The sequence below is a fragment of the Ammospiza nelsoni genome, chromosome 1 (assembly GCF_027579445.1).
Source record: "Ammospiza nelsoni isolate bAmmNel1 chromosome 1, bAmmNel1.pri, whole genome shotgun sequence".
In the NCBI taxonomy this organism is placed as follows: Eukaryota; Metazoa; Chordata; class Aves; order Passeriformes; family Passerellidae; genus Ammospiza; species Ammospiza nelsoni.
The window spans coordinates 25,176,213-25,193,568 of record NC_080633.1 but is presented as its reverse complement, the minus strand read 5'-3'; the positions used below and the strand labels follow the sequence as shown (position 1 = coordinate 25,193,568).

At 41.1% G+C, this 17,356-nt stretch overlaps 1 protein-coding gene across 6 annotated transcripts in view; it reads left to right on the top strand.

The window, feature by feature from the left end:
• The first annotated feature begins 1,910 nt into the window (after positions 1-1,910).
• SGCE (sarcoglycan epsilon) overlaps positions 1,911-17,356 on the top strand; it is a 32,856-nt gene continuing 17,410 nt past the window's right edge. For 4 of the 6 annotated variants that reach the window (XM_059489276.1, XM_059489251.1, XM_059489268.1 and 1 more), the window contains exons 1-3: positions 1,970-2,081; positions 14,132-14,254; positions 16,910-17,067. In XM_059489276.1, the coding sequence (XP_059345259.1) occupies positions 1,970-2,081; positions 14,132-14,254; positions 16,910-17,067 (393 nt within the window). Of the gene's footprint in view, positions 2,082-10,172; positions 10,278-14,131; positions 14,255-16,909; positions 17,068-17,356 lie in introns of all 6 variants that reach the window. The other 2 variants (XM_059489284.1, XM_059489243.1) reach the window with 2 other exon arrangements.

The following is a 17,356-nucleotide window of genomic DNA, read 5'->3' as shown; positions in this document are numbered from 1 at the left end:
AAGATGGATAGGATGAAGTGTTCTACAGTTGTCTTTTTTCTCTGGCTTATAAAGACTTCAATAAGGTCAATACAATTTGAGTAAGACAGATTATATTTCTTTCTTCCAAATCTCAAAAGCATACAATTACTATTACTTTTTTGCAAATACATTTGGCTTGCTAGAGTGGAAATGCTTATGAAATTTCATGAGAAATCAAAATTCTCTATGCAAAATGAAAGAAGGTTATTTTCATGGATAATGGAAGACTTACTGCTATTTTCAAATAGCAAACTAGAATGAGAAAAAAAAAAGTAAAAACTGATCTATTTGTTGAGATGGGGCTTTCATTGTGGAGTATGTAGTTCTAGTACAGGGACTACTCCTATATGAATCATTCAGAAAGCTGAGAGAGAGTAGCTTCCCAAAAGAAAATGCAGTATTTACATAGCACTGTGTCTTAAGCAGTTATATATGACATATACATACACCTACTCTCAAAATACATTACCATTGCCAAGAACTACATTTGACAATATTCTTCCATCCTCCACAGGGAGATTTGCTTTCACAGCTCAGCAAAGACTGCCCTAGCTTTTGAGCTATGCCACAGATATTAAATGACAGTCAAAAATCAGTAATGAGTCCAGAAAGTATAATGCAGACAGTGGAAGAGAGACAGCATGGAATGGTCAGACCCAATAGGAAATTGGATGCAAGCCTCCACACACAGGTCAGCCTGGAGCTGGGACCCTGACCAACCCCTCCAGACACCCCACTCACAACTCCACCAGCTGCAGAACAGATGCTGAACACTGGAAAAAACAAACCAACTTTGTGTGGAGTAAGGATGTAGGCTTAAAATAGGGTAAGCTGTCAGAAAATTGCAGTTGCAAGGGCTTTTGCCGTGATGTCCTCCAAGAGCATGCCATATCTGTGTGCACTGGGTAAGCCTGCCAGGTACCCTACTGCTGGGGTCATAGAATCACAGAATTGTTAATATTGGAAGAGACCTCTGGAGATTGTCCAGTCCAACCCCCTCCCAAGACAAAGTCACCTAGGGCAGATCACATGAATGTGTCTAGGTAGGTTCTGAACCTCTCCAGAGAGGGAGAGTCCATGACCTCCTTGTACAGCCTGTTCCAGTGCTTTGCTGCCCTCAGCACAAAGTTCTTCCTCCTGTTGAGGTAGAACTTCTTGTGTTTTAATTTATGGCCATTGCTCCTCATCCTGTCACTGGGCACCACTGGGAATAGCCTGGCACCATCCTCTTGGCACCCTCCTTTGAGATATTTATATGCATTGATGAGATTCCCCTCAGTCTTCTCCAGACTGAAGAGGCCCAGTTCCTGCAGTCTCTCCTTATAAGAGATGCTGCAGACCAGTAATCACCTTTTTGACCCTCTGGTGGGCCCCCTCTAGTGTGTCAGGGTAAGGTGTTCAAAAAGCTGCTGTTGGGAGGTTTCTCCACGTTGTTTTCCAAGAGCACAGCACACTCCCGTGCACCAGGCAAGCCTGTGGGGTGTGGGACGCCGCCCTCCCCTGCTGGCTCTCCAAGGGACGGCGCGGGACAGGGCTGGGCTGGGCTGGGCAGGGCAGGGCAGGGCAGCTCAGCCTACGCCGCGCCCCTCCACCCGGGGCACCACGGCTTCGTCCCGCCACATCTGCACCGCAGGGCGAGCGGGACAGCCCAGCCTCCGCTGCGGCCACAGCCGCTCTGCCCCCGCCCTGAGGGGAGGGGAGTCCCGCGGAGCTCGCTCCCCGCGGAGCCCACATAGAGCACCTCCGCTCCCCGCGGCCACCCCGCCATGGCGGCGAGCGGCTCTTCCCGGCATGCCCGGCATCTCCCGGCCGCGCTGCCTGGAGACGGTGGCCGGGGCGGGGCGGGGCGGGGAGGAGCGGGGCGGGAAGGGGAGGATGCTGCGGCCGCCGCGGGGCGAGGCGGCGGCAGCAGCGGCGGCAGGAGAAGCGGTACTTGGCGGCGTAGAGGATGCGGCGGCGGTGGTGGTGTCGGCAGCAGCAGGCGGAGGAGCGGGGAGCGATGCGGTGCTGCGCGGCGGGGCCGTGGCCGCACAGCGCCCTCACCACGCTCCTGCTGACAGGTCGGTCACGGCGCGTCTCCCCGCGGCGAGCAGTGGCGGGCCCCGCCGGCAGCGGCCGGCCTGCGCCGCGGCGCTGCCTCTGCTCGGGCTTCGCGTCCCCTCCCGGCGGAACCACCCCCCGCCTCGCCCTCCGGCTGCTCTGGCTGCGCGCCCCATTCCCGCTGCTCCGTGCTCCCTGTCAGTGCGAGGGCCGGGCTGTCCCAGCATCTCCCCGTGCCGCGGCTCCGGCGGCTCCCGGAGGACGCTCCACAGGCGGCGCGGGGATGGCGGCCCGCGCGCCCCGGGACCGCCGCAGCCCCTCCCGGCACGGCGGGGCCCGGGCTGAGGGAGCCCGGGGGCGGTGGGTGAGGCCGGAGCGGGAGTGCCGGAGGGCGCGGGAGCCGGGCCTGGCTCGGAGCCGCTGGATGGCGCGGGAGCCTCCGCTCCCGGGGACTAGGCCGGGCCCGCTGCGCTCCTCCGGTGCCTCGACCTGGTGCCTGACGCGAGAGACGGGCTGCGGTGTGAACGGGGCTGTCTGTAGTGTTCTCCTTCTTCTCCGTTACTTCCCCTCTTGACCACTTAGTCCAACCGAGCCAAAATTAGGAATTCAGAAAAAGTCTTGATCCTGGTCCCTAAAAGCTAAATAATAGCTTTCATGCAGGTTCTTCACCTGCAGTGTCTTCACAGTGAAATACATTAAACAACCGACACTTAATAGCAGCCCAGCCACAGGGCTGCCTTTGTGAGGCTTGTTACACCAAGAGTAAGTTAACAGCAAGAGATCTGTTTGGGTTATTTTGAGTTCTGAGAGGTCAGTGGTGTGTTTTCTGCAAGCAGTCTGCTCTGTTTCCTTTTGAATAGTATCTAGGTACCCTCTTAGTACTTCTTTTACTTATGACCATACTTGTCATAGGTTATTAGCCACAGAATTGACATGAGGCACTGGATATATTAAACATATGATGAGAACTTAAGTGTGAATTTGTTCAATGTGAGGATAAAACTTCATTTGTTAGATGCAAGACAAGACTCCTTTTCCCTTACGAGGAAATTTTTCCTACCTCTTCTGCCTTCCCCTTCATGACTGATTATGGGATAGCAGCCAAGGAAGAACTAGGACAATTGAGAATAAGCTTTCAGTATCAACTGAAATAATGTATTTTACAAAGGTCAACTAAATGACCTTCTAGAAACTGAAATGTGAGCTTAATCCACAAGTCCTTTCCAGGCTACATGGTAAGGGAAGAGGTCTTTCATGATAACTTTTCCACTTAGACCTTTCTAAGGTTGGTTCAGTGAGATTTCATTAGTTAAAACAGAAGAATATGTGGTTTGAAACTGATGTAAAAAAGGAGGCATGAGCTTTAGTTCATGTTTCTTTTAGTTCAGTTACATTCTTTTAAGAGATATCTATATAAAATTTGTGGAGATCTGTCGTATGTTCGTGATCTGAACAAAGCTGTCCCAGGAGCTCACCTGAGCTCCCCTCTATTCTCCCTAAGTAAAGAAGTTCCAGCCTTGTCTGCTGCTCCAAGATGCATTGCCCAGCATGAAAATCCATTCTTTTGAATCCTGTAAACTTTACAGTACTGCAGCATTACTTAACAAGGCAAGAGATATCTGACAGACAAAATGGCATGTGAGAAGTAGCACAGGACTTGTAAATAGATTTCTTTTTGTTTTCCTCAACTAATATGGATTAGTTTTTTCCCCATTTGTGTTGCAGCACTTGATCTACCAAAGAAAGTTTACTTATGATTTTTGCATTTCTTAAAAATGCATGACAAAAGGCTTTCTGGAGGAAGATGACTGCTGTCAGAACTCAGAAGGGTTGTCTGCCTCTCACTTATCCCTATCCTCCTTGAGGCAAAACATTATTTCATCATCCAGTATTTCACAAGAATTAAGACTTTAAAGGTTGTAAGAGTGATTTCAGTTGCTCCTAGGGGTGTAGTATAGTACTCATATTGAAGCAAGCTGATGATGCTCCCCTGCTAGGAAAACATGGGACTTCATTGTGAGAAGTCATATATAGGATTAAGCATTTCTACTAGAAACTAGTCAGGTGTTCTTTGACTCTAGCTTTATATAACAGACTTCCTAGAAGTTTGCTCAGTTACACTAACAAGCTCTCTGTCATATTAGTTTGGCAGAGCAATGAGTTGCCCCCATATTGTGTATCTGCAGAGAGAGCAGTTATCAAAACTTCTTTTGAGTGACTGTGGCTGGTGGTTTTGCCCTGTATTTCTGCACTTAGAATTAATTGTCAGTGCCCATGTTGTCCCTGGAACCCCGGTTTATTTGTCGTAGAGAAATGGAATTGCATTCTCCTTTCCCTATAAAGGGGTCAAAATGAGGAAGAAGCTCATTAGTTCTCACTTTGCAAGCTGTGGTTATGTGGTCACATTAATTTGTCATAAGGCTGCACTGCTGCCAGAAAGCATTCTCCAGCCCTTGCTCAGCTAGGGATTATTTGCTGCTTTCCCTGGTGACAAATAAACTAGTACAGTGACAGTGTGGATTGGGTCACCTGGCTCAAAACTAGTTGACCCACAGGAATAGTTCACTGAAGTGTAAGTGCTGCCCAGGACTGGTTTGGGATTGTTTCCACTGGTGTGTGCTGGGTGATGCAGAATGTGCTGGGAACGCCCCTTTTGAGCAGAACTGCAGACATGCCCATTTAGAAGAGCTGTGAAATCACTGCCTGGGGCGGGACCCAGGAGGCTGAGCCCGATCCCTGCCCTGCTGTTGACGGCAGGAGTGCTGTTGGCAACGCTCCTCTGCTAAGCCGCGCCCTGTGCAAGGAGGCAGAACATCTCCCACATGCTCTGGTGTTCTCCAGCTAACAGCACAGCACACCTGCCCTTGTTCCTGTTGTGGTGCAAGCATAAGGGCAGAGAAGCAGGTTTCCTTCAGAGAGCCTCTGGAAGTCTGCCTGCCTATGAGGATGCTGCCTGCACTACTAATCTCAGCCAGGTCAATACAATCTACTGTCAATAGGTACTTACTTGAATAAGTAATTACAGGAGGGGGAAAGGTAGCTGTTCCATTAATATGCTTTTCATTACAGAAACATATTATTTATAGGCAGTACATGGAGACATCTTGGAGGTCCTAAAGCCAGACAGTAAGAAGTCAGCTTTATGGCAGGAGATGTAACTGCTCAGTGTGTAGAGAGGCTTATTTTTGCTCTTTAATGTTTTTAGATTTGGTTGGAAGTTCATTAAAATACTTCAGGAATTGCAGCCACTGAAGTAAAACCCTTTCTTTAGAAGAAAGATTATTTCCAATGAAAGAAAAAAGTTATTTAAAGCCTAGACAAGAGTATCTGTTTTTTTTCAGTATCTGAAGAGCTTTTGAATTCTTCCTGAATAGAGGGTGATAAATTTACAGTAGTCACTATGAGTGTAGAGTATCTTCATTGGCAGACTTCTAGATGAAAGAAGAGAGTTGCTACTTTTGATTACTTCCATAGGAATTTGAATCTGTATCTTGTATGTTGTTACAAACAGCCAAAATGTCTTTTAATTGTAGGTTATTTTAGTGACAGTCCAAACTATGAAAATGAGAAGTTAGAAAGAACAACCTACTGAGCAAGCAGAAATCTTAGTGTATTGAAACCAATGACTTTTCTGAATTCCTTGTCTTTCAGTACAATTGCTACCTCTGAAATCTGGAATGCAATTGCAGGGATACCCTGATAGTTCATATCAAAAGATAATAGAAATATGTGAGACATCCTGGAATAGCAGGCCACCAGGGTGGCGTGGTCATACCCCCTTGGTTACACTCAGGCTGGAACCACAGGAACTGACAATGTTTTCCTCACCTTCATGGAAATGCTAACCTAATTTTTCTCTTGTCAGGCCTGCAGTAGGAGGGAGAATGGTGATGGGTAAATGCTACTGTTAATAAATCATGAGGGTTTTGTTCTCCAAGTAGTTAATTTGTAGCATTCCCATGAATGCTAATGCTGAAGTTTTACCAGTGAGACTGATAAATGCTTTATTTCGTTACATTACTTCAGTGATTTAGGAGAAATGTTCAGATGTTGCAGTAATCAGTGGATAGCACTGGAACAGATGGAAAACCATTGCCTACTGAACAAAGATTAATAAGAATAGAGCTGAGAAACATTCCTGGGCTTGATTTGGACTTTTAAACAGTTTCAATGTAGAGGGACCTGAGCAATCTGTGGTGGAGAACTGATACAAATTAATTCCTGTTTCTTACATAGTAGCTGTTGTTGAAAAGGGTTAGAACATATCCGGTTTCAATGTGAATTTCCACTGAGAGAATCCCTTCTAATTAATAGTAAATTTCTGCCACGTTCTAGCTAGTAGGCAAGAGGACAGTGCGTGGAAGTTGGAAGAGAAGGGAGAGTAGGTGGGTGCTGCAACTTCTGCCTCCTTTAGTGGATGATGTGACCAGCTGGGCAAGTATCCAGTGGGTCCTCAGTAACTGCCTGGCTACAAGCTCTGAGTTCAGCTGTGGGCTATGCACCTTGCAGGTGGTTCTCTCTTCGCAGATGTTTCACTTCAACTTATGGTGTCATTTTCGAACTGTTCTGCTGTGTGGTTCCCAGCAGTCCTTCAGAAGAATGTGCTGTGTATGAATCTGCACTTCCAGCTCAGAATTCAGAGGAAGGAGGACTGAGCCAGATGGGATATACAGTAGAGGAGGGCAAGGGTAGCTTTTTGCAGTGGGGTTGTGCTGTAAGAGAGTGAGGGGCAGTGTAAGCGTGGCCAGAGGCCCTGGTCTGGGGCATCAAAGTAGCAAGCATGAGTTTATGTCACGTCCCAGGGCAAGGTGGAGGTGTAGGAGAGAGGGGAAGTGGCTGAGTTTGATAGCCTGAGCTGTGTGCTGCTTTAATAGTAGGAGAGATGGGCTTGAGATCCTACTTCAAAGAAGGAATAAGAGGATATGTGGAGGTGCAGGATACTGCTTGGAGGTCAGAGTGAGGTAAAGGAATGGGGAAGGTAAAATTGCTCCATGATACTTGTGTCCTTTTATGATTGTTGTGTGGTCAGAAATTGCTGTGAGTATCCACTCTGTTAAATATTTGGTTGTTAAATCTTATGCAAATATACTTTTAAAAGGGGAAGAAAAGAGCATAAATTAATACAAATGTGATTTTTATTTATAACCAACACAATTATAATTAATGTATAATTTAAAGAAAACATAATTGCAGAAAGAAGAAAAAGCTATGATATGCTTCACCTGGGCATATTCAAGTCCCAGGCACAGGGCTATGAAATGCTCCTGCTGTTGAAGGCAGTGGTGGCTTCTCCAGCAACTGTGGCAACATGTGTAACAGACTGAAGAGCCTGACACTATTAACATTCTTTTCATCGTGAGTACAAGGCTGGTTAAAATAATTCTAAACTGTCTGTTTGATAAAATGCATAGTTTGAATCCCTGCATTCTGTAGTATAAGGTCTCTTTTGTCATCTTTTAATCATATTCAGATCTTCCCAGAGCCTTCCTCATGTTGTCAGTTGCTTCTTGAAGGCTCTGCTAGACAGAGCATTTGAGCAGTGATCATATCTGTGTCAAGTACAAAAATAAAGTCTGCCTGTTCCTCCTTGATGTAGCTGTTCACATGTCAGCTGTTCTAGCCAGTGTTCTGGTGAAAGCTCTGTTCAACCTGACTTACATCTCTAGGTTGTTACCCAAGCTGAGATCCCTGAATTGTGTGCTCACAGTATGTGTTTGGCATGCTGATGCCTTAGTTCCTGCTGTGCAGTTACATTCTATTCTATTGAACTGCACATCACTGATCATCTTTTCACAGACAATGCAGACTCTTCTGTCATCTCTATTATTTGTCAGTCTCCTGGCCTTTGTTTTTACCTGCAAATTCTATCAGTATATTTGATACATACAAGTCATTCTTTTTCTCCCCATCTCTCTCCTGCCTCTCTTTCTTCCACCCCAGTTACATAAGGCTAATGCCAAAACTTTGTGATACCCACCAGAAAACTCATATAACAAATTAACTTTTTAGCAGCCCTATTCTCTTGCTTTTCACATCTGTCATTTGAAATCAATTCAGTGGTGATGTATATGAAAACATCACACTATAAACTCTAGGATCTGAAAACAAGCATACTGGTTGCTTTTCCACTTCCCCTATGAAATGCAGCATAGCATGGAGAGGTAGACAGGTGACTTCTTCAATCCACACAGCCAAACCTAGCACAACTTGGAACCCAAATGAAAGACTTACTGACCATTTATATTGAAAAACACATTGTGGAACTTGCCTTAATTTTTTTTATTTTTTTAATTGCATTTAAATGTGCTAAAATGATTTAGTATTTACTTTTCCAGTGAACTGTTAAGTGACAAGCTGTATAGCTAAGGGTAATGTTATTATTGCTGTCTTTATCAGGAAAAACTTGTGGGCTCACCAAAAGTGTCAAAAAAGATACATGAAATCCTTAGTGAGGATTAAATAAGGACTGTGATAAGTATAATAATTTTGACAACTCTAATACTATTCTCCATTTAATAATTCAGTTATCTAATCTTGTATTAATTGTTTTGTCTGGTACTGGTGCTGGTTTGTAGCTGACAAGCCTCTGATTGCCCAGCTCATCCTGTTGGAATAATGGAGCAACTTTATTTTATCTTTTTAGGAATTTCTTGAGTTTTTCAAGAATTACTAAAATTTATGCAAAGTCCTATGCAATACTAAATTTCATAGTCCCTAGGATGTGATTATATTAAGACTTGCAATATATGCAGATCAGTCCAGCAGGAAAAAAGTTGTTAGAAATGTTATTGTGTTGGTATGGCAAATATTGCATTAATCAAATTATTAAATTTAATAAATAAGTAAAATTAAAAGTGCATTAAAATTCATTTAATTACACTTCATCCTCAATTCAGTTTTAGATGTTTTGTGTGAATTATCAATAATAGATATCTGTCCTACATGTGTAGATTGAGTGTGGTGAATCTTTATTACTGCTTAAGCCAGATCTGTTTGGCCTCCTGAATTCTGTTTGAAGAATGTCTTATCACTAATTTAATAGTTGCCTGGTGTAGCAGGTCAGAAATTTCCACAGATATTTAGGCTTCTTTCATGTTCTGTGCATGTTTTCCAATAAGTGTTCATTTCTTCCTGCAGACTGGTGTATCTGTACACAGGTACTGCTCCTTTATATTTCTGGTATTGCTTTTTTTACAAGGGTATTAAGATGCTAGACCAAAACCATTTTTGATCCAGGGTTTGACATGAATTCTTACTCCCAAACTATTTCAAAACAAAAATACCTACTCATTATGGCCACTTTCCCTTTCCTAGCATCTGACTGCAGTTCCTTCCCTCTGCACTTTCAGCTGGCATGTAACTGTACAGCTGGCATACCTATTATTCATCCCAGAAGAGCAGGAACAAAAAGTGGGAAGTGAGGAGGGAGCTTTCTCAAGCACCTCTGCTGCTGGGGAGATGGAATCTTTCTGTCAGCTCCACAGCTGCTTTCTGTCTCCAGTAATCATTTGCTCCTCACTGCATTTAAAACTTCCACCTTCAGCTGCATGGATCCAGCTGATTTCAGGCTGTGTTCTAGTTGTGTGGGATGTAGGCAGCCATTTTTAATGGGTTCTCTTTTCAAAATTGATTATTGGTTGTGGCTGCAAGGCAATCAGCCCCATGTGTCTTTATATAAGCATCATTATAAAAGCAAAGCTTGCTTAGTTTAATTTTCCTACTTTAACCAAAAGATACCACTCCAGTGAAAGCTACTTTATATATTTTTGTCTGTATGTGAGGTTTTGTCTGTGCAAATAGATTTATTAGACAATGCTCTTCTTCATCTTTGTTATCAGTACAATTATGTCAGCAGAAGTGTCTGCAGAGATTTAAGTATTTAGTGTAGACTTAGCTTATTTGGAAAAATGGAGTCCAAAAGATTATTGTTAGAAATATTATTATATATTTATATACTCAACCACCTCTGTTTTTTTTTTACCTGTGGTTCCTAAACTTTGACTGAAACCAAAACATGATGTAGAAGGTGTCTGATCCCATCTGATCAGATTGTTTGTGGTAGTCTGTTGATCTGACTAATTTTTTTTTTGCATTTGTTTTATTGTGAAAAGCTATTTTGCTAAGCTCTGCTGATGGCAATAATGGAACTGTTAACTGGACGACTAAGCGAGCCCACAGTTATGTTATCAGCAGAATAAAGGCTGTTCAGAAGAATGGTGAGTTTAGGTTAAATACCCTGTTGGTTCAAGCAAACCTGCTTTTAATGTTAATCTTGCTTTTCCAGTCATGTCCTTGTTTTAGGAGTAGGGTGCTATTTTAAGGTAAGTAATTTGGAAAACTTTACATTTCTTCAATCTTCAAATATTCACAGACCTGTGTGTTCTTGTTAGTCTTCCCTGACTTTTCGTGTTCCTGTAGCTTTGCTTGAAATAATGGCTGTGTTTATACCTAATACTGCACATTTTCTTATCATGGCTGGTTGCTTGAAGATACCTCTGCAGTTTGCTTAATACAGTAACTTCTCTGTAACAATTAAAAAAAGTCTTCTCACACATGAATGTAAAAAGACTATTTTACTGTCATTATGCAAATACACATCAAATACTGTAGCTAGTGCACACTGGCTGAGGAGAAGCTTTGCACTGATTGCTCATCTTGGCAGGCAATCTGGATTGGCCTCCAAATCAAGTTATTTCTGGAATTGTTCTTCATCTGCTAAATATCGGTGGGGAGAGAACCAATTGAAATTTCTAGGAAAAAAACCCAAAAAACTTCCAGGTGAATTGTTTCCTAAGGATCATCAACATACAGGCTGCAACCAACATGGTGAAACTGCTGAAATTTCTGGAGTTAGGGGTTTTCTGCTTCTGGTAACAGGGCCAGGGCTGCAGGCTGATAAAATCCTGTCTGGATTCCTGGCTGTGCCTGTGTTCAAGATGTCTAAGGAGATCTTGGGATCTACAGAAAGTCCTCCAAGTGATCTGGAAACAAGAAAGAAGAAAGCAGTGCTGCCAAGGTAGCCAATTCTAGCAGGGATCTGATGTGATCCTGATGAAGATTTTTAATTTCCCATGATTAGTTTTACAGAAGCTTTTCACAGTCCCTGAGACTTTTATCTACCACAGGGAATTTGCCCAGACAATTCACAGCTGACAGTCTGCTGCATTAGATTAGTATCTATTTGTTAAGTGTATATGTTAAGTGTATAAGTAAGTTTTGTCCCTAGATCACCCATGATGATGATTACACGTTCATCTCCAGTCTGTCTCCTGAAAATAATAATGGGTTTTAAAAGCTCATGAAGAAAGTAGCATTTCACTTGTTTCATTATTGAAAAGCTAGTGATAGCTGTAGCAGACTGAAGACTCATCATTTTCCTTCTTTTTGAAGGTTTTGAAGAAACTTCTTGTGGGGAAAACAAGGAGGGCATCTCTGACAATGAGGGCAAGAACTTCTGAGTTTTTAATCACCATACTTGTGTCATTATGATGTGTTTGTCATTGCAAGATAGAACAGGTTTCTAAGATTTTTTCTTCTGGGAGATGTTTCTAGACTTCCACCAAGATCAGTGTTTTATAGCTGCATCAAATCCTTACTGATATACTTATTTCAGCAGCAGGGAATGTCTCATTGCTAGGAATGAGACAGGCAGGCATTTAGTGGTGGTAATAGGTTTCCTATAGCAGACAAAATAAGTGTTATATGTTTTTTTTTCAGTAACCGCTGATTCTATTATGCTTGTTTTTTTCCTGAAAGAATTGCTTACTGAGAAAAAATGCACATTTCTTTTTCACTGTTCTTCCTGTTTGAAATGGATTTGCATTGTAGAGGAAAAGCATCAGAAATGGAAAAATTATCTTTTCTAGGTATTTGATGCACCTTCAGCCAGCCACCATATTTTTGTCAGCTCTTTGTTCTATTAATGTTACTTTTTCAGCTTTTCTTGAAAATATTTTAAAGGAAATTAGTTAACTTCCTTGTGCTGTTTATGGCTCATTCACAGAATTGAGTACAGAGGTTTTTTGGATAATAATTTACTAATTTTAAGTAGGTAAATCAATGATCTTACTGTACATAAGTCTACATGATGAAAATGACACTGTTTTATTAACCACACAGAGCTGTAACAATTCTAATTTCAGGATAATTTTAATTTTGTCACTAAGATAAAATTATTAGAAAGATACTCTGTTCAGTATTGTGTTAAAAGTGGTTTTCAGAAAAGCAGATGCTGTGGAATGTGATCAGTAGTATATCCAGAGTTATCCATTCTGCAACATTAAGCTTGAAGAGTGGGGAGTATGTAAATGTGGAGTGGAGGTCTGCATTACAGATGTTTGCATCTCCTCTCAGATGCCTCTGCAGTCCATGGAGGACTAGTCAGGGTAGCCTGGAATCTAGGACATGATTCATCTCACTTTACAGGAGAAATCAAATAAATCAACCCCTAGAAGCATCTGTTTCTTCTCCACTGACTATAAAAGGAGCCTCACTAACTTAGTGGTGGATGTTGTTTCTGTAGGCATCTAAAATTAGGTGAGAGAGATTCCACTCAGAGTACGTGGTGTGAGGGCTGGAATGCCTGTGATTAATGCCTAATTAATGGTGCCTTTTTAAGCAGATCTCAAGTAAGAAAGTTGGTATAATTATAAGGCTGGAGAAGTTATACCAGGAATAAAAAATTACACCAGCATTGAAGAATTACATGGGCTTTATCCACATTTCAAATGTGTCCTGCTTATTGATCCCAAGTTGAAATTAGCACCTCTGGGACCTACAACTTTGTTCCTATCAGTTTGCTACAATGTCTCTGAAGTGTCTTTTGGAGTCTGTCTTCCAGTGACAGCACCTCCAGGCTGTATGGCCTATAATTTGCTTTTGGAGATGTGATTCCTCATGAAGTTTCTTCCAGGCTGGCAAGCAAGGCTGGTAGCTGTGTGTGGTTGTCTGTGGTTTACCATCTTTATCTTCTACATTTGTAATCTTCATCTCACTGACAAAATCTATTACCAGTGATCAATTCTTTTAGGGCATTAAATTAAAATTCAGTAGTAATAAAATTAGTAATATGAGCTACAATCAATCTTATTAGGACACCTTGAGAAATGCCTATTTAATCAGTGTTCTCTGTTTATACTTACATTTTGAGACTTGTTGATAAAGTGGCTTCTTATCCATCTAATTTATTGTAATGATTTCTTCATTCTTCTGATTCATTAAAATGTGTATGTAATCCTGCATCAAATGTGTTATACCTAAAAAGCTATGCCCTTGTCAGCAAATTTTGTACTAAATAAAAACCACCTTATTGCTTTCTCATATGCGGATTGTTCTGAATTTTCTTTAATTTTTTGATCCTCAGTCCTGTAAAACATGGATTCACTTTTTTGTTTGGAATCAGTTTCACCTGACTGGCCTATAAATCCCCTTCTCCTCTCATTTTATCCTTCAATACAAGCCCAACATCTTCAGTAAAGAGCTCTCTAACCAAAAGTTTGAGTTGTATTTTACCCTGGTGGTCTGAGAAAGTCTAGCTGTAAGAACTCATAGAAATCAGTTGAAGTGAATTGCTATGTCCTTTTCTGCACAAGAAGTGAAAAATCTGCCATTTCTGTTCAGTGGGGAATGACGACTGTTGATTGGTAAGGTTCCCGTGTGTTCCTCTGTTGCTTTCTCGATGTAAAATATTAGGAGAACATGATTGTGTAACTCATTTAATGTACTTTTATTAACGTAATATTAAAAATAAACCAACTATAAAATTACAATAGCCTTCCTCATTTTTTAAATTACTATAAAAATAAAGAGCTCGTACAAATTTTGAAATCTTGACATAGGCAGTTTTGTTTCTTGCAGTCTTGGAAAGGATCCTGTTGGGCAAAGAGAGGGTTTGCTCTGTGTTCTGTTCTTAAATCTATGTAACCTTTTAAAAATCTTATTAACAGGTGCCTAATATTTGTTGCTCTCCTTCTCCCAGATGCCTGCATTGCTGTTGAAATGCATGAAGTTACCTAGAGCATGTCTCATTTTTGCCTTTTTTCTGTCTCTTATCTCTCCTTCTGCTTTTCAGTGTACACAATTCTGTCTAAGGTGCACTCTGATCGGAATGTATACCCTTCTGCTGGAGTTCTGTTTGTTCATGTTTTGGAGAGAGAGTACTTTAAGGGGGAATTTCCTCCTTACCCAAAGCCTGGTATGAGATGCTAAGATCTTCCATATTATATGCAGATACAGAAAAAATATTGTTATAAAAAGTTGAAGTCTTATTTGGCAAACCTTGTGGTTCAACATATAAGGTTTTAGTTTCTACTGAAATATCTTAAAATTAAGTAAAATATGTAGTCCTACACTTCTAAAATATTCTAGTTTGTGATTGTTTGGGAAAAAATGCATATAATTGTATATTGTGAAAAAATGTACTTAATTTGGGAAGGTGTAGCAACCCATTATATATATCTGATATTAAGAAGTGTTTCATCGCTTTTGCATTAAATATGAAATTGTGGAAATTGACATCTGTTAAAAATGCTATTTATCTGGTTACTCTTTGAGACATAGTATGTATCAGGCTATATGAAGGAGCAATTTGAAAGCATATAGTAAATGTAAGACAAAATAGAAGATTAAATCAAATATGAGATTTCATAATACTGTTTTCTTTAATTTTTAAAAATAGTCCTTTGTCTTCAGCCTTCTTCCTATATTTAGAAACAGTTTAATTTTAATAAGCAGATTGGTTTTAGAGAAGGAGCTGTGATTTCCTAAGTATGGTTTTGCCATACACTAAAGCTAAAAGGCTGGTTGCCACAGGTTAGAATATGTGTGAGCAGTCTGGTAGGGGTGGGAAGAGAGAGTGTATTCAGCCACACATGCTTATCAACAATGAAAAGGAATAACTGTATCCAGTTTATATAAATATGACTATTTTCCTATAACAGGATAATAGGAAAAACCTATGCACAGTGCTTACATAATTAAAGCCTGTTTCACTAATAAACTTCTGAATTTTTTTGGGAGTGCTGTTACTAAGACTCACTTTAAAGAAAAAATAAGCTTCTGTTAGCATTGGTTAAATTTTGAGTAAACATGAGTAAACCCAAATGTTTTAAAAACTTCATCTCTTTGTAAAATGGGTGTTTTTCCTGACACAGATACCTGGGTCTTAATTTATGCCATGGTGACTGGCAGAGTGAAGTTTGCCTCTGTTCCAGTTTTCTCTCCATTTTGGCACATAGGTGGAAGGAACTTGGAAGTTTTACTAATGATGGCTTGTCTTACAGGTGCAGCCTCTTGACATTCATGTGATTCCAAGGCAATAGGAATCTGGTTTCAGATCCTTTGAAATTGCTGTTCCCACAGACAATTGTGATTATGTCAGAAATTCACTGTGAGGTCAGGTGTTGTCATGGTACTCTTATTTTTGTCTGCTGAGCTGGATCATTGTCATGGCTTACCTTGACAAAGGAAGGGCAAACCAGAATGTGTCACAGGTTGCTTTCAGAATTTTCCTCAAATCATTTGTGGTGCTGGGAATTTGTTTAGAGCAGGGTGCTGGTAATGCCAGGTTGTGGGTTCAAGCTGTACGTGCCATTCACTTAAGAGTTGGACTCCATGATCCTTGTGGGTCCCTTCCAACTCAGAATATTCTGTAATTCTGAATCTGTGATTCTGACTGCAATAGATTAGATTACTGGAATGTCCTGAGAGAATTGTGAGGGTAGTTGTGTTAGACCAAGTACTGGTTTGGTCTGGTTCTGGTTCATTTTACTCAACCAGATGTGGAAATGTGTACCTGGAGACTGGGTAACACATCTCAGTCTCTCTGTCCCTCTCTGGAGGAGATGAGAGCTGTTCATTCTTCACTGGGCTCGGTTTCTGCTTTCTGGGCCAGCCTGGCTGGTATCTCCTGTCATCACCTGTCCTTATGATGCTGTTGCCCTCTCAGAGGTGAGTTGGAGTGCAGGGCAGAGGTGTCTGTACAGGCTCAGAATGGATTTGTATGTAAGCATGTAAGCAAATATATTTTATTTGTATTAATTATTTGACTTGAGTTCTGTGCCTCAGCTGGACACTGCCTTGGTGGTGAGGATTTGGTAGTGTTCAGGCCTGATCTCATTTACAAAAGATAAAATAAGTAAAATACAGAAGTAAAATCCAGACATATAAGAGTATAAATAAGAACCACAAGAACCAATGTACTGGTTTGACTTGAGGGGTTTTTACAGCTGGACCACTGTACTTATTAGCCATCAGTGGCTCCAGTTCACAGGAATGTCTGATCCTTTTTTGAATTAATTTGTTCTCTAAATTAAAATGATTGCCAGGCTGTGGGTGCCAAAGACCTGTATGTGTATCCTAATGCTAACAGAAGCTTTCAGGCATTATTGATTACGGAGTACTCTCTCCAGTATGTTGAGTACCTGGATCCATCATTAAAAACATCAGTAAAAGTAAGTTGGGAGGGGAAATTAAAGGACTGAAACTTTTGTGCTTTTGTCTGTAAGGAGGTTAGATGCTTCAATTTGAGGTGGAACTGGGCTCTATAAACCAGACCCACTAGTTACTGAACATAAGCATCCAGTTAGCCAAAACTCTAGGAAGCACCTGCACATTTATGTCTGCAGTTGGTTACACTTTCCAGGTATGAATTTCTTAATACCTAGAAGTGCTAAGTAATAGTTCACTTATTTCTGATATGGTAAAGGTTAGCAATTTTTTTTTTATTTTTTTCTTCTTAGAAAGGTTCAGAAAACAAGTGAAAGCAGAATATGACGTCCTAGTTGAAAAATTAAAATCAAAGCATTTAACATTTTCTTGTAAATATTCTAATATAATTTCTCTTATCTAGGTGAAATAAGTAATGATCCTATAACGTTCAATACCAATTTAATGGGTTACCCTGACAGACCTGGATGGCTGCGCTATATCCAAAGGACACCGTACAGTGATGGAGTGCTCTATGGCTCACCAACTGTGGAAAACGTGGGCAAGCCAACCATCATTGAGGTACTTGCTTTCAAAAGTTCAAAAATACATATTTTGGTTTAGAGTGTAAGGTTCAGAACTGTCAACAATTTCCTCCTTGTTTTTTAAGAGTTAATTGCTATTTCATATTCCAGTTTTATTCAAAATACAGAGCAAAAAGAAACTTAATCATAACTTTGTAACATTCAACCTAAATGGGTTGAATGGGTCAGACTTTTCCCCACTAGATGAAAGTGTTCAGTCAATAAGCAGTTGTGGGTTTTTTTGCCTTTTAGTTTTTGTTTGCTTGATGGGAGTTTTTGGTTTGATT